The 14,453-nt window shown below is 40.0% G+C and overlaps 1 protein-coding gene across 1 annotated transcript; it reads right to left on the bottom strand.

Moving 5' to 3' along the window:
- Positions 1-3,339: 3,339 nt before the first annotated feature.
- LOC147504107 (O-fucosyltransferase 24-like) lies at positions 3,340-14,063 on the bottom strand. The gene is made up of 6 exons (XM_086557202.1): positions 13,298-14,063; positions 12,715-12,883; positions 12,298-12,387; positions 11,911-12,194; positions 3,999-4,257; positions 3,340-3,665 (listed from the first exon to the last, which is right to left on the bottom strand). The coding sequence occupies exons 1-6, from the start codon at positions 13,924-13,926 to the stop codon at positions 3,426-3,428; spliced, it is 1,671 nt and encodes a 556-aa protein (XP_086413328.1). The 5' UTR covers positions 13,927-14,063; the 3' UTR covers positions 3,340-3,425.
- Between the last annotated feature and the right edge of the window lie 390 nt (positions 14,064-14,453).

Genomic DNA, 14,453 nt, shown 5'->3' with positions numbered 1-14,453 from the left:
TGGCGCGGCTTTGTTGTAGTCAAAGTCAAAAAAGTGGTGCGATATTAGTACTGGTGCGCGACATTACTATTGTCGCTCCGCATCCGCATCCAAATTGCCAAATTTGTGAACAAGAATGCGAACAAGCAGGTGATGCGACCACGAATGCAACCACCTAGAGTTGGAATTCCAGGAAATTCCGACGCATTTCTTCAAATTTGAAGAATGCGACCACGAATGCGTCCACCTAGAGATGCTCCAATCTTTTTGGTAGTTTAATTTGGCGCTCAAATTGGATTGGGCAACCCCCCAAAAAAATTTTTTTTTACAAATTTGCCATATTACAAGTTTGTCATCAACGCTCAAACCAACAACCATTTCAATCGGTGTCATGATTGAGGGTCGGGTCAGCCCACCCCTCGACCCTCATTTTTTAGGGCCAAATGAGGGCAGGGTCAGGCCCGATCTAATTATACTTTACTAGTTTAATTTTTTTTTGTGATTTTTTTATTTATTTTTATCATATTTTGATTATGTATATCAATTTTAATATACAAAACTAATTCCTATGCCTGGGGGACAATAATAAATAAAAAAATAGAGAAGATAGAAGAGGTGATATTCTTAAAACATCTACATTTTTCATACTTAACTATGGGAATAATAATAAATAAATAAAATAGAGAAAGTAGAAGATGTGATATTCTTAAAACATCTACATTTTTCATACTTAACTATGTTGTTAGGTTGGATTTGCTTTTATGTATAACTTATATACCTATCATTAAATCAATTACAAAAACCGTATATGTTATGTTATGTTATGTTATAATCTATCCCCTATTGAAAACTAATTTAGTGATTTTTTTTTATACAACTTAGATAATTACAGTATAATACATAAATATAATGTAAAATAACAAGAAAATGTTCGAGGGTCAAGTAAGGGCTGGTGAGGGCTTAATGAGGGCCGGGCTCATGCTTCAGAACCTAGGCCCTAGCCCGCCCCTCAAATCTGTGAAGCCAACTTTTGAGGGCTTGATCATGCAATTTTGAGGGGCGGGTCGGGACGGGTTGAGAGCATGAGGGCCAAATTATCACCCCTAGTCTCTCCATAACAAAACCTCCGAGTCGTACGTTTCACAATGTCGTTTGAGTATACACTCAAACGATACCTCCATGTCGTTTGAGTATACACTTAAACGGCTTGAACATATTGTTTGGTATCACATACAAGCGTTATGGCTGGGTCGTTTGGGGCTACTATGGGGCAACTTGTGTGAGTCGTTTGGACTAAAATAATTGATTAGTCCGATTAACCAAGGAAATTCCTAATTAACCAATTATTAGCCCGATTAACCAATAAAAATTGATTACATAAACACCAATTACATTTTTCTTATACATAAACACCAAACACTTTTCTTATAATACAAAATCATTAATCGATTATAATTGTATAATAATTTATTTAAACAATTATTTGCAAAATTGAATTAGTAATGATCATCAACACATCCCAATTGAATTAGCAAAATTGAGATCCGATTTAAAAATTTGGTTAGGAACAATACAATTAGTTCCACCAATACAATTACATGCACTCGGCACTATTTATTTGTTATGACATAGTATCTATATAACCAAGTTAAAATATATAATCAAACATACCAAAATCTAAAATAATATAATCAAACATGTCAAAATCTAAAATAATAATTTGTTTTATATCTAAACTTGTTATTTTAGGGTTTGGGGTTTAGGGTTCAAGGTTTACAAATTTCGTACCAACATATTTTACTTAATTATTCGAAATAATCATTTGTTTTATATCTAAACTTGTTATTTTATTTTTATTTTTCAAATTGTGAATTATAAGGGTTTGGGGTTTGGGGTTTAAGGTTTAGGGTTCATGGTTTACAAATTTCGTACCAACATATTTCACTTAATTATTCGAAATAATAATTTGTTTTATATCTAAACTTGTTATTTTCCATTTTCTTTTTCAAATTGTGAATCATAAACTAGTTTAGGGTTTGGAGTTTAGGGTTTAGGATTCAGGGTTTACAAATTTCGTACCGACATAAAAAAATAATTTCAAACATATTTCACTCAATTATCCAAATCTAAAATAATAATTTGTTTTATATCTAAACTTTGTTATTTTCCAATTTTTTTTTTTTCAATTGTGAATAATAAACTAGTTTAGGGTTTATGGTACATTACATTAAGAAAAAGTCAAGAAGATTGGCTGCAGATGATAAAGGACTTGTACCAAGAGCTTATTGATCACCACCTCCCCCTTTATTGTATTTTGTACACTCAAAATGAGATTGTTTATGTGATGAAAACAATCCTACATGAAAAATGTTATGCACCCTTAAATAAGTGGATAAGCATGCCCTTTGTTGGATACCTATTTGCTTCAAAATTTAATGTTGTCCTCCTGCATTTAGGAGCTCGTCAGTGCTTTCTTATCATGCCACTGAGAACCCAAACAAATCCTGAGAGAGTGAAAAAAGTGTTGGGTAGCACACATGTTGGTGGAAATCATTTTGTCAATGTTGAACTTATTGAAGATTGTCCGGTTCCTCCAGTAATGCGCCAATAGCTTAGAGCTCGATATGATATTGCTGAAAGTTAGAATTTGGCATTCACAGCAAGACAATTGCAATTTATGACATTGAACACGACTTCGCTGAGTCGTTTGGGGCATCTTCAAACGACCTCACTGGATCATTTGGGGTTTTTTCAAACAAAAACAATAATTCATTTTGGTACTTCCAAACAACATTGCACTCACCAAAATAACAACAAAACATTACGAGTAATCAAAATAACAATAACAACCATACTCATTATTCAACAATATACACAAAAAATTGAGAAACTAGAGTTGAATCAAAAAGGAAATAAATTAAATTGTGCACTCACCAAAATTGTTACTCGAAACTGGAGAAATGATTGTTCGCACCAAACTCCAAACTCCAAACTCCAAACTCCAAACTCTCAATCTCCACAATGCGCCCAAACACAATGTCCACAATGAGTGTTAACAACAATGTCCACAATCAATTCAAACTCAAACTCAAAATTTGTTTTGGGTTTTGTTTTGGGCGTTTTTTGGGTTTTTTGGTGAGAAAACATGAGAGAAATGACCGGTTAGAGAAGATATAGCCGGTGTGCGTTGAGGGGGGGCCTTTTGTTGTTGGGCTTCTTTTTTGGGCTTGGGCTGGAGGCTGCCCAATCCAATTGATGTGGCGCCTAATACAGGACTCATCTAATTTTGGTGGTTCGGTCAAACCATGTTTTGAACATTTTGCTGTCCATGAGAAACTGGACAGTGCCTCGTACAACCAATTTCCTAACATAAAATAAGTGGATATAATAAAACAAGAATTGGGGCGGTGTTTTATACTGCTTTATTTACAATTTGCATGTACAAATTAAATAGATGTATCGGAACGCTTCCTGCTGCACATGCACTCTGGAACCGGAAAAGCAATAACATCCCTAGCAGACTTCTTGGTCATGAACGTAGGAGATCCCAAGGATTTTGAATGCATCTCTTTTATCAATTGATCGAACTTCCTTTCATTCTCTTCGTTTTTGTTCATGAACAAATGTACCAATTGCTTTTTATTCGGTGTGATGTGTTTCTTATGTCCCAGATAAGCTCGATGTCCCTATTCGATCGACCAATTAGAAATTTCATCGAAAAAAAATCGACCAATCAGAATGAGACATCCGCGATATAAAAATACAAAAGATAAAGCTCAGAAGGCAATGTGAGATACTTATGAACGTAGCACGTAATAAATACTCATGCTGAATCAGTCAGACAACTTGGTCAATTGGTTAACTTTGCAAATTGCACAATTCATAACTTTGCAAATTGCACAATTCAACAAGACTAGTAAACGTAGTTCTAAATTTCATTTGAGTAGTTGGCGTGAAAACTGTAAAGACCAATATTTTTTAGATTTCCTCATTTTAATGGTTTAGGAAGAGTAACACACCTGTAGTGATCTAGCCATGTTCCCTCCATGGTTAGCCATGAAGACCTGGCTATTAACGCACACCAAATAGTCTATAGCAGCTAAGATAGATGATCTGTGCTTGACGTGATCGAGTTCCCCTTCATTTGCTAAAGCCCATTTATTGTATAAGAAGGGGAATTTTGCTCGAAGTGGTTGGAGGGCCGTTTCGCCTTCAAAAGGGGTACCACCAGCCCAGTATATCTTTGTTACATTAGAAGCACCAAGGGCCGTTAGTAGCCTACATTGGAAATAGCATGTGTGTAGACCATATGAGCAAGTGGAAATCAAGTATTTATCAATGCACTGAAACTAGCTTTCGTCCCAAAAATTCTAAGGCCTACTTTGGTATTCAGTAATAGTGCTTTGGGCTTTCCACTATTTGGCAGGTTCTTCTTTTTTTTTCTGATTATCAGTTGAGAAATGAAAATTTAGTTCCACAGTTCAGCCAATATTTGGTCACAACAAACTAAGTGTTATGACCTAATTTCTTAACCTAGTTTTTTCCCCCTCTTCTATTAGGTTTTTCCTTCTCTCTTATACTCGGCCCTCCGCACTCTACGCTTAACCCTTGATCTTGTTTTCATCCATCCATTGTGCTACTCCCACGTGTCCTCTACTACGTGGCATATACAGATCCACCGCTATACTCGGTCCTCCGCTCTCTACGCTTAACCCTTGATCTTGCTTTCATCCATCCACTGTGCTACTCTTACGTGTCCTCTACTACGTGGCATATACAGATCCACCGCTATACTCGGTCCTCCGCTCTCTACGCTTAACCCTTGATCTTGCTTTCATCCATCCACTGTGCTACTCCCATGTGTCCTCTACTACGTGGCACATACAGATCCACCGCTATACTCGGTCTTCCGCTCTCTACGCTTTTAACCCTTGATCTTGCTTTCATCCATCCATTGCTACTCTTTCGTGTCCTCTACTACGTGGCACATACAGATCCACCGCCCAGCCAATTATTCGATATCCTCCACTCTATGGTTTTGCATACTCCTCCTCTTTCGACTTCGGCCCTAATAACCCATTCATTCCTCCAACCTACAAATCCCATTAGGTTCTCCGACCTATGAAGCCCAATAGGTTCAAACTATACCGTAACAGTTGCCCCCTCTTGAGTCTGCGGGACTATAAGTCCATGCGGTGCCAAGAACTCGCCCCTCTCCAGAGGAATAGATGTGGTGCGGAGGAATCTACGCTTGATTTTATTCCTCTTGATCGACTTTATGATTTTCCTCTAGAGGACATGAGCTTATCATTTATGTTTTCTAGATGAGACTCCATATCGCAAAAAGAAGAACTGCTTAATGATCATCATCTCTAAGAAAGCTAGTCTCGTATCGCCAAGCAATGAAGAAGTATTTCAACAAAAATTAGTGGACTTTAATCCCTATATATAGTACCCCCCGATACCTTTTTAGGTAAGTCTTCGCATCATGGCGGAATCAGCTGCCAATGGAATTATGGACGGAAGCTTTGGCTGTATACTACTACTAGTGTACCAAAATTATGTCATTTTGGCATATAGATCGACTATTCTACTACTAGTTAAATTGAAATCATCAACATTCACAAGAAACTTAGGTCCGCAGACCCCCATGCCCCCAGTTCCACTGTGTCCGCGGTTCTAACTGAGCCGCTGCGGTATGCGGTATGCCAAAAGGTGGCTCGTGTGGGCAGAACCTCATCCATTCCCGAAATTGCTATGGGAGAAACTTCCTTGGCAACTATTCACCATATTGTCCCCATTCCGCCATATTGTCCCCGAAGATCAGCCACTTACCCTTTAGTTGAGCTGGATTCTCCTATGGTCGACACCCAAGAGAAAATTGCTGCGATTCCCTTAACGTTACCGAAAAAACCATCGAGGAAGAATCAAATCCCGCGGCTGTGGACGATACTCCAGCTGCAGAGTAATCTTACTACTATGGCGCTTTCACCACTTCTGGTTTAAGACTTGTTGTTTATTTTTGTTTGTTCCGCATATCGACCCCTAGTGGATTTCCTGGTATCCCAGGCACTATTGGCTTTTGTCTCAATATGGTCATTTAAGAAAGCTTTTTAATATCTTGGTGAAGAATTTTGCCTCCAATAGTGATATAGGGATTTAGTTCCCCTCCTTGTATGTCTATTCTAGACTCAACAAGCTCCTTTACCTACCCTTGACTCATGTAAACAGTCTTTTTACACTGAAAAGTATTTATCGTGTTGCTCCAGTTCAAACTAGCATCTCAATTAGATTGCCCCGCTCGATCTCTTAGTAGAAGGGTGAATATACTACAAAAGGGAGAATCACTTTAATTACTTTGTTCTTTCATCTATTTGTCTCGAGGCATATGATTACAATTCCCCTTTGCCCCCTAGTATTGCTCCGTTGAGTGTCCATAGGCCCGCGGTGCCAAGAAACTTCAGTTTACCAAAACTCACTTAAGATCTTTTAGCTCAATCTACTACGTTTAATTGAAAGAATTTTATATATAGGTCTGTGGTATCAACAATACACAACTCGCTCTGTACTATCCAAAGGATAGGTTTGCAGTATCACCCATAGCCAATTCGCTCTGTCAACTAGTTTACTATCCAAGGGATAGGTCCGCAGTATCACCCATATCCAACTTACTCTGTCAATTAATTTGCACACCTATTAACTGCCTTCCCACTTATTCAATACTCCTCTGCTCCATGATATTTGTGTGCTCCAGTCCGTGGACCACTTTAGGCCCATGAATCCACTGCATCCTCCGGACCTATAGAACCCCTTAGGCCTAATTTAGACCATAACAGTCTTGGTATCACGGACTTGTATTAATCTGTGGTATCAAGAAGCTCATCTATTTTCCCTTTTCCTCTAGTGGTAGATGCTATTCACATTGTCTGTGCTACTCAACCTCTCTCTAAGTGATAATGAAAATCTAAAGATAGAACTCCAGGGGTCTGAAACCCGACCAGGTCTTCGTTTTAAGTATGAGAATGCTCAGGTTGAAATCAAAACTTTGAAGTCTAGCCTTGATGCCTTCGAAAGGTCCCAGTCCGCAGAGCTAGAGAAGCGCGTGGCTGAGAAAGAGCGTGAACTTCATGGCCAATTTATGGTGGAGATTACCAATCTTCAAGCACGATAACAACTCATGAGGCTAAGGAATATGCAGAAAAGAGGGTTCATAAGGAGTTAGCCCGTCGAAACAAAAATTGAAGTTGGCCACTTGGGAATTGCTCCAAAGGAAGTCTCCCCAGTGATACCGCACATTATTATCGAACCATAAGTTCAGCCATATTCTCCCTTGATCGTGTTAAACTCTTCTGCTGTGGATATTCATTATACATATGCCCCTTTTAGTTTTGGCATTTGTCGTGTGAACTCTGAGCGAGGATAGCAAAATTAAACCACCAAAACTTACAAGCTATGAGCGCATTCATATTAAACTTGATATTTATTTGTTTTGATACGAGATAATTTGTCACGCTCCGTCTACCAACTAGCTTTGCCTTGTCTTGCCCTCTTAAATATTTGCCCCCAATTTTGATTCGGATCGGCGTACCTGCTTAGTCCGGGGACATCTGACATATGCTCCCAGTTAATAAAATATTTCATTTGGGTCTGACGCAGCCTTGTATACTACACTACGATTTGTTTTCTTATAGTTTCAACTTAAGTGAGAAGGTTCGAGTAACCATTGTAGCCTATAGAAGGTATACCGCGGACCTAAGTTATGCACCGGCCAATGTCACTTCATACAATTTTCATGTCATTGTTGCACATGTACTTTATTTTCGTTTACAAATGCGTGGAGTGCAATGTGATTGTATAATTTGACCCTTTTCTTGGATACTTTAATAGTCTTATATTAGCTTGCCACACCTAGTCCAGGAACAACTAATATTTGCTCCCGAGTCTTTGATTCGGACTGGTGTACCAAGCCAAGTCCAGGGACAACTAATATATGCCCCCCAATATTGCAACAATTTTGTGTTAAGAAAATTGCGGCATACTACAACCAAATTGTTGTGATTGTCATTCTCTTGTATGCACACATATCATTTCTTTTTGAATCAATTTGTCTTCACAATATACTTGAGCTATCTTTTACTGTAAACCTCTTCGTTGCACATTGTTTGTAATTGTATCTCCTTTTGCATCAATTGGGGCTATTACTATTTGAATATAGTTGTGTTTTCAACCGGCTTGGGCAGTGTCTTGTTTGCGAACTAATATTCGCTCTTCAGTTTTGATTCAGACCAGCATACCATGCCTAGTCCGGGAACACCTAATATCTGCCCCCAGTTTTGATTCGGTCTGGCGTACCATGCCGAGTCCGGGGACAACTATTATATGCCCCCAAGTCTTTGATTCAAACTGGCGTACCATGCCACATCCAGGGACCTCTGCCCCTATGTCTTTGATTCGGACTAGCGTACCATGCCGAGTCCGGGGACAACTATTATCTGCCCCCGAGTCTTTGATTTGGACTGGCGTACCATGCCGAGTCCGGGGACAACTATTATCTGCCCGAAGTCTTTGATTTGGACTGGCGCATACCATGCCACGCCCGGGGACCTTCGCCCTATATCTTTGATTCGATCGGGCCATCATGCCGAGTCCAGGGACAACTATTATCTGCCCCCTGTCTTTGATTTGACTGGGCGTACCATGCCACGCCCGGGGACCTCCGCCCTATATCTTTGATTCAGATCAAGGCGTATTTCATGCCGAAGTCCGGGGACAATTATTATATGCCCCGAAGTCTTTGATTCGGATCATGCGTACCATGCCGCGTCCGGGGACCTCCGCCCAAGTCTTTGATTGGATCAAGTACCATGCCACATCCAGGGACCTCCGCCCCTATATCTTTGATTCGGACTGGCGCACCATGCCAAGTCCGGGGACAACTATTATTTGCCCCCGAGTCTTTGATTCGGACTGGCGTACCATGCCACATCCAGGGACCTCCGCCCCTATATCTTTGATTCGATTGGGGCGCACCATACCAAGTCCGGGGACAACTATTATCTGCCCCCGAGTCTTTGATTTGGACTGGAGTACCATGCCATGTCCAGGGACCTCCGCCCCTATATCTCTGATTCGGACTGGTGCACCATGCCAAGTCCAGGGACGACTATTATCTGCCCCCTTTTCTTTTGGAGAACAAGTAAAAAGATTTATGTTATGAAAAAGAAAATATCATTTTCATTACATATCATTTACAAAACACTATATCAATTGCATTATTTGATTTTGATCATTTTACCAGTTTCTTCTTCCATGATAGATCCTACTAACAATGTTCCCACATCAATGAGTTCCACTTCATTACCCTCGATCAAATTGACGATTTGTACCTCCTCCGCAGTTAGATTTGGTCCGCGGATGAGGCTTATCCGCGAACATCCCTATCTGTAATTGATATGCTTTCTCTTGGGGTTTAGAACTTTTCTGCCCCACCATTTCTCTTCACCATATATATCTTTCACTGTAGCAAAATAACTTGCTTGTGCTGCGGATTGGTCTCTCTTGATTTCATAAGTCCCTATTGTAATAGGGGATCTAACCACGTATTTGCTCCTTCTAGATAATTCAATTTGTATATATGCTCCATTAGCCCCTACACAAATTACTGGGTATGTTCCTTCCCAGTTTGGACCCCCACTGTCTTTCATTGGCTTCCGCGGTGTTCTCTCCTTATTATTTCTTCATTCAGTTTGAATTCCACTGCTCTAGATTTTGTATTCACCGACAGGTCGTCCACAGTTTACATGGAGCATAATTGGGGTAGTATTGCTCCCTCGACCCTCAACCGCTTTTCAAAATCATTCATCGTGGCGGTAACTTGCTTATGCCGTAGACTTGTCCCATTTAATATCGTACCTCCCATTTCGTTGTGGGAGATCTCACTAAGTAGATGGGACGACTTCTATTGCACTGAATACTGGGGCGAGGACTCTACTACGACAACTGTGGTCACCACGATAACTGGGCCTACAAACACTAACAATTCTATCCCCCTAGGGGTTCAATCATAATTTTGTTAAGGCCAAATAAATTACTTTTAGCATTTCTTAAGGCCAAGGTCTATGTATGCATTTCATCTAGGGCACTACGAACCAATAAATCCACTAAGCTACTACAATCAATTAAAATTTGTTTGGTAAGATAGTTACCTACTAGGAGAGTTATTACCACCACCGCTTCATCATGGGTAAGGCTGACTTTCTCCCCATTTTCTTACTAGTTTGCAGTATATAGTCCTCCCATCATATCTACTTCTCCAACTTATTTTAGGGTACGACTCCGCCAAACTGGATATCCCTTCCTCACTTCTGATTATAGACATATGCGCGTACTTCACTCCATTGACGCACTCCATTTCTAACTGCTATTACCGCGGTCTTCTAGTCCAGGTATTCTACCTCCATATCTTCTGCGTTGAACCTGGCCGACATAGTCTCTCGATTAGCTTCACCGTCCTCCTATTTCACACAAAACAATGCCAAAACATCCACCCATCTTTTTTTTTTTTTTTTTTTTTTTTTTCTAATGGATCAGATGTAATGAGTAACAAATGCCTTCTCTAGATCATTGAAGCTCTTTATGCCCTCCGCTGGCAAACGGTAAAACCAATTGGAAGTTCCTTCTTTAAGACTTGCCGGAAAAAATATACACCACAACTAATCAAACTTCTTATCTTACCACCGTCCCAACTGCTGGCAAATTGAATGTGTTGGAGGTGGTGCACCGGATCCTCCTTTCCATCAAATATGTCGAACTAAGGTTAACAAAGTTTTTGGGTACCTCCACCGCTCTCACCACCGCTACTACTAGGTTATGTCTCAACTCCGCTACTGTCTGGTTCGCCGCTCCCCGGCTCTTTTTCTCTCTCTAGCATGTGTTGTACTTGTTGCTTTTCCTCTCTTCTCATCTTCGTCACTCCCTTCACTCCTCTAAACCTTTCATTTTCTTCTATCAAACAAACCTCCATCTCTTTCATTCTTTCCACCACAGTCAGATCTATTTCTCCTCCTACCAATTTTGTCTGGACTACCCTCTCTCCTCCATCTGCCGCCACGACCTCCATCTTCGTTTCTCTTCTTGTTTTCCTTTCGGTGATGTCCAACCTTCTCCTACCTCTGCGGTTTCAACATCGTGGTCGTGGGTTCAGTTCCCGTCGGACGGCGCCAATGTTATGACCTAATTTCTTAACCTAGTTTTTTCCCCCTCTTCTATTAGGTTTTTCCTTCTCTCTTATACTCGGTCCTCCGCACTCTACGCTTAACCCTTGATCTTGTTTTCATCCATCCATTGTGCTACTCCCACGTGTCCTCTACTACGTGGCATATACAGATCCACCGCTATACTCGGTCCTCCGCTCTCTACGCTTAACCCTTGATCTTGCTTTCATCCATCCATTGTATGCTCTTACGTGTCCTCTACTACGTGGCATATACAGATCCACCGCTATACTCGGTCCTCCGCTCTCTACGCTTAACCCTTGATCTTGCTTTCATCCATCCACTGTGCTACTCCCATGTGTCCTCTACTACGTGGCACATACAGATCCACCGCTATACTCGGTCTTCCGCTCTCACGCTTTAACCCTTGATCTTGCTTTCATCCATCCATCGCTACTCTTTACGTGTCCTCTACTACGTGGCACATACAGATCCACCGCCTAGCCAATTATTCGATATCCTCCACTCTATGGTTTTTGCATACTCCTCCTCTTCGGACTTCGTCCTAATAACCCATTCATTCCTCCGAACCTACAAAGCCCATTAGGTTCTCCGGACCTATGAAGCCCAATAGGTTCAAACTATACCGTAACACTAAGGATTAGTTAAGTGTTTGTCTGATTTTACACTAAGAAGAATGATATATATGTAAACATACCTGGTGATCTCAACTGCATTTAGGGGACAAAGGCCAGCAATATATCGATCTCTAGCACTGATATTAGTACGACTTTTTAGTAGTTCCGGGTGCAATGCTCGTTCTGATTCAATCACCTGATCTGCCTTCTTACCCAAGCCCGGGAGACATCCTGTTCTCACCCAGACATCTTTTTCTAGACGGAGGTGCAATGCCATATAGGGACCCCTATGCGCCATTCTTTTGGCCAGCTTCTCCCCAAGCTCCTCTATCCAAGTCCTAAACTTCAATGCGTGGAAAGCAACCTACAAAACTAACCTCACTAGTCACGACTCACGACAACTGCGTAACAGTAATTGAGAAGAATATAAGGTAACCTCAGCTCATTAAACGGTTCAGTGCGGGTACCTTGCATCGTAGCTTTTGTAAGTCTGAGCTTAGATCCTTTGAGAGCTTTGAATCGAAGGCCCGAAGTATCACGATACCATTTCTGTTAAGCTACAAGTGCAGATATAAAATTCGGTCATACTTTGTTAATAACGCGCGTTGTGCATACTTCAGTACATTAATTCAGGTTCTCAGCACAGATCGATAATATAATATATTAATTTGACACTGTCATCCTGTGATTATACAAATAATAACAGATTAACAGCCATACATTCATTAACATTATTCATTCATGTGAATATATAACATATATATTTGAGCTTGATTGTTAATTTGTCAATCAATTAATCAAATATTAGTGCGTGTACGTGACAAGAATTTGAAACACGCCGGAAAAACTTAGTTCACCAAGTAAGGAGAATTGAAGGAACTCACAGGTCCCACAAGATGAGTTCGAATCCAGTCTTCATGTACGAGCTCGGGCACAACAGATATGGGCATCGGGCGTCTCCTAAGAAGACTAGCTGGTAACGTCGAAACCACACGTACATCATTTTTTAGAGTCTCTTTGAAGTGTCCTTCATCAAATATATCAGAGAATTCGCTGTATATATTGAAATATGATTGACGTGTTCAAAGTAAATAAAAACATAAACCAAAAAGAAAGTGTTCAGAGTCAATACACACATAAATACACAGAACCAGCTCATACATTCATACCTAGCTTACTAGCTATTTACAAGTCATCATCACCGGCCATTAAGTGCCTACTTATTTTCCAGGAGCTGAAACATGGGCAAGCCTCACCCAGCTTGACCCAATCCATGCATGCTACCTTATAATTTTCATCGTCTTCTTTTTTTCTTTATTTTTCCGTCCTTAAAGTGTACTAAAATAAGTAGTAGTTGTTGGAAATTATGAGACATTTCACTTGGATCTCTAGTTTGTTTGTCTTTTAGTTTTTAACATGTTAATGCAAGTTAAATCCGAAGTAGTAAAAGACAGGAAGATACAGTACCTTTCATCACCCCATACTGGGTCCACATGAAGTATCGGAACAACCAATGTGGCTTCAACAATCCTAGCTACAACCACTGCATCTGCTATTTGAATTTTTTGTTGGTTCAATCCACCCGAAACAACCACCATCAAGAACCGTCTTCTTCTCTCCTTGTTACCACTATTTGATGGTACTCTTCTTATATACTCGTCGCTAAACTCTAAACATGGACGATATCCTAGTGCGTCCGGCTGCTTCCAGAACTCTTCATCATTAGATACATTCATGAAATGATTTTGCTGCCCAAACTCTACCTTAATATTGGATACATTGGCGATATGTTGCTGCTGCGGAAGCTCTTCCTTCTTATTGGATACATTGACATAACTTAGTTGAACAAGTCCATTGTCACGAGACTTTTCAACTGTTTGCCGGTGATGAATGGAGGTGCAACTGAAAATGGGAGAAAACTCAATCCAAAAAACACTTAAACTTGTACCTATTGCAAGTATGAGAAGTATATATCCTACGTTGGGAGGCTTCACAAGGCCAAATAAGAAAGTTGAATTTGGCTTCTTTAAAGGTTTTACACGAATGGGATTATGAGTTATACGAATATAAGAGATTTCAGATGTGTGATTCTTCATTATAGCAACACCATCTAATGAGAGAAAGAAAAAAAATTGTGTGGGAAGGAAGAATAGAAATGTTGTGTTTCCCACCTATTGTTTTTCGCTTGTGGAAAAATAAAAAGGTTTGTTTACCAAACGACTACAACTTTTCTTATAATCCTTGTTCGAATAATCGAATATCAATCTTGGTTTTGAAATCCAATCATATTTTGAAGATTTATCAACAATGTCAATGCGTTACAACTACTTTAGTAATTTATTATATAAATCACTTCGGTCCTTACTCCTTCATTAGAAAATGAATTGGCATACACATTGATTGAGATATCACACCGGTTCTGTGATGCATTGCCAAAAAACAAACAAGTATAAGCATAGGAAAATATAATAAAACGTGAAAAACAGACAATGGATTAGTTGTTAATTTCCGAAGAGAGAGCTGATCAAATGAGCTGAGGTAAATGACATCCATTGGGTTGATTCCAAAGACATGGGATCTAACCACTCAACCACCCAAGCGTCGAAACTAAAAGAGTAGGAAA

The sequence above is a fragment of the Coptis chinensis genome, chromosome 4 (assembly GCF_015680905.1).
Source record: "Coptis chinensis isolate HL-2020 chromosome 4, ASM1568090v1, whole genome shotgun sequence".
Classification (NCBI taxonomy): domain Eukaryota; kingdom Viridiplantae; phylum Streptophyta; class Magnoliopsida; order Ranunculales; family Ranunculaceae; genus Coptis; species Coptis chinensis.
The sequence above is the reverse complement of the archived record's forward strand: the minus strand, read 5'-3'. Positions and strand labels throughout refer to the sequence as shown.

Excerpts from the sequence above, each read along its gene's own strand:
- LOC147504107 (XM_086557202.1), bottom strand. The coding sequence starts at position 13,926 with ATGAAGAATCACACATCTGAAATCTCTTATATTCGTATAACTCATAAT. Across the intron at positions 12,884-13,297 it reads CCAGTATGGGGTGATGAAAG|CGAATTCTCTGATATATTTG; the intron begins GTACTGTATCTT and ends CAATATATACAG. Across the intron at positions 3,666-3,998 it reads ACATGGCTAGATCACTACAG|GGACATCGAGCTTATCTGGG; the intron begins GTGTGTTACTCT and ends TCGATCGAATAG.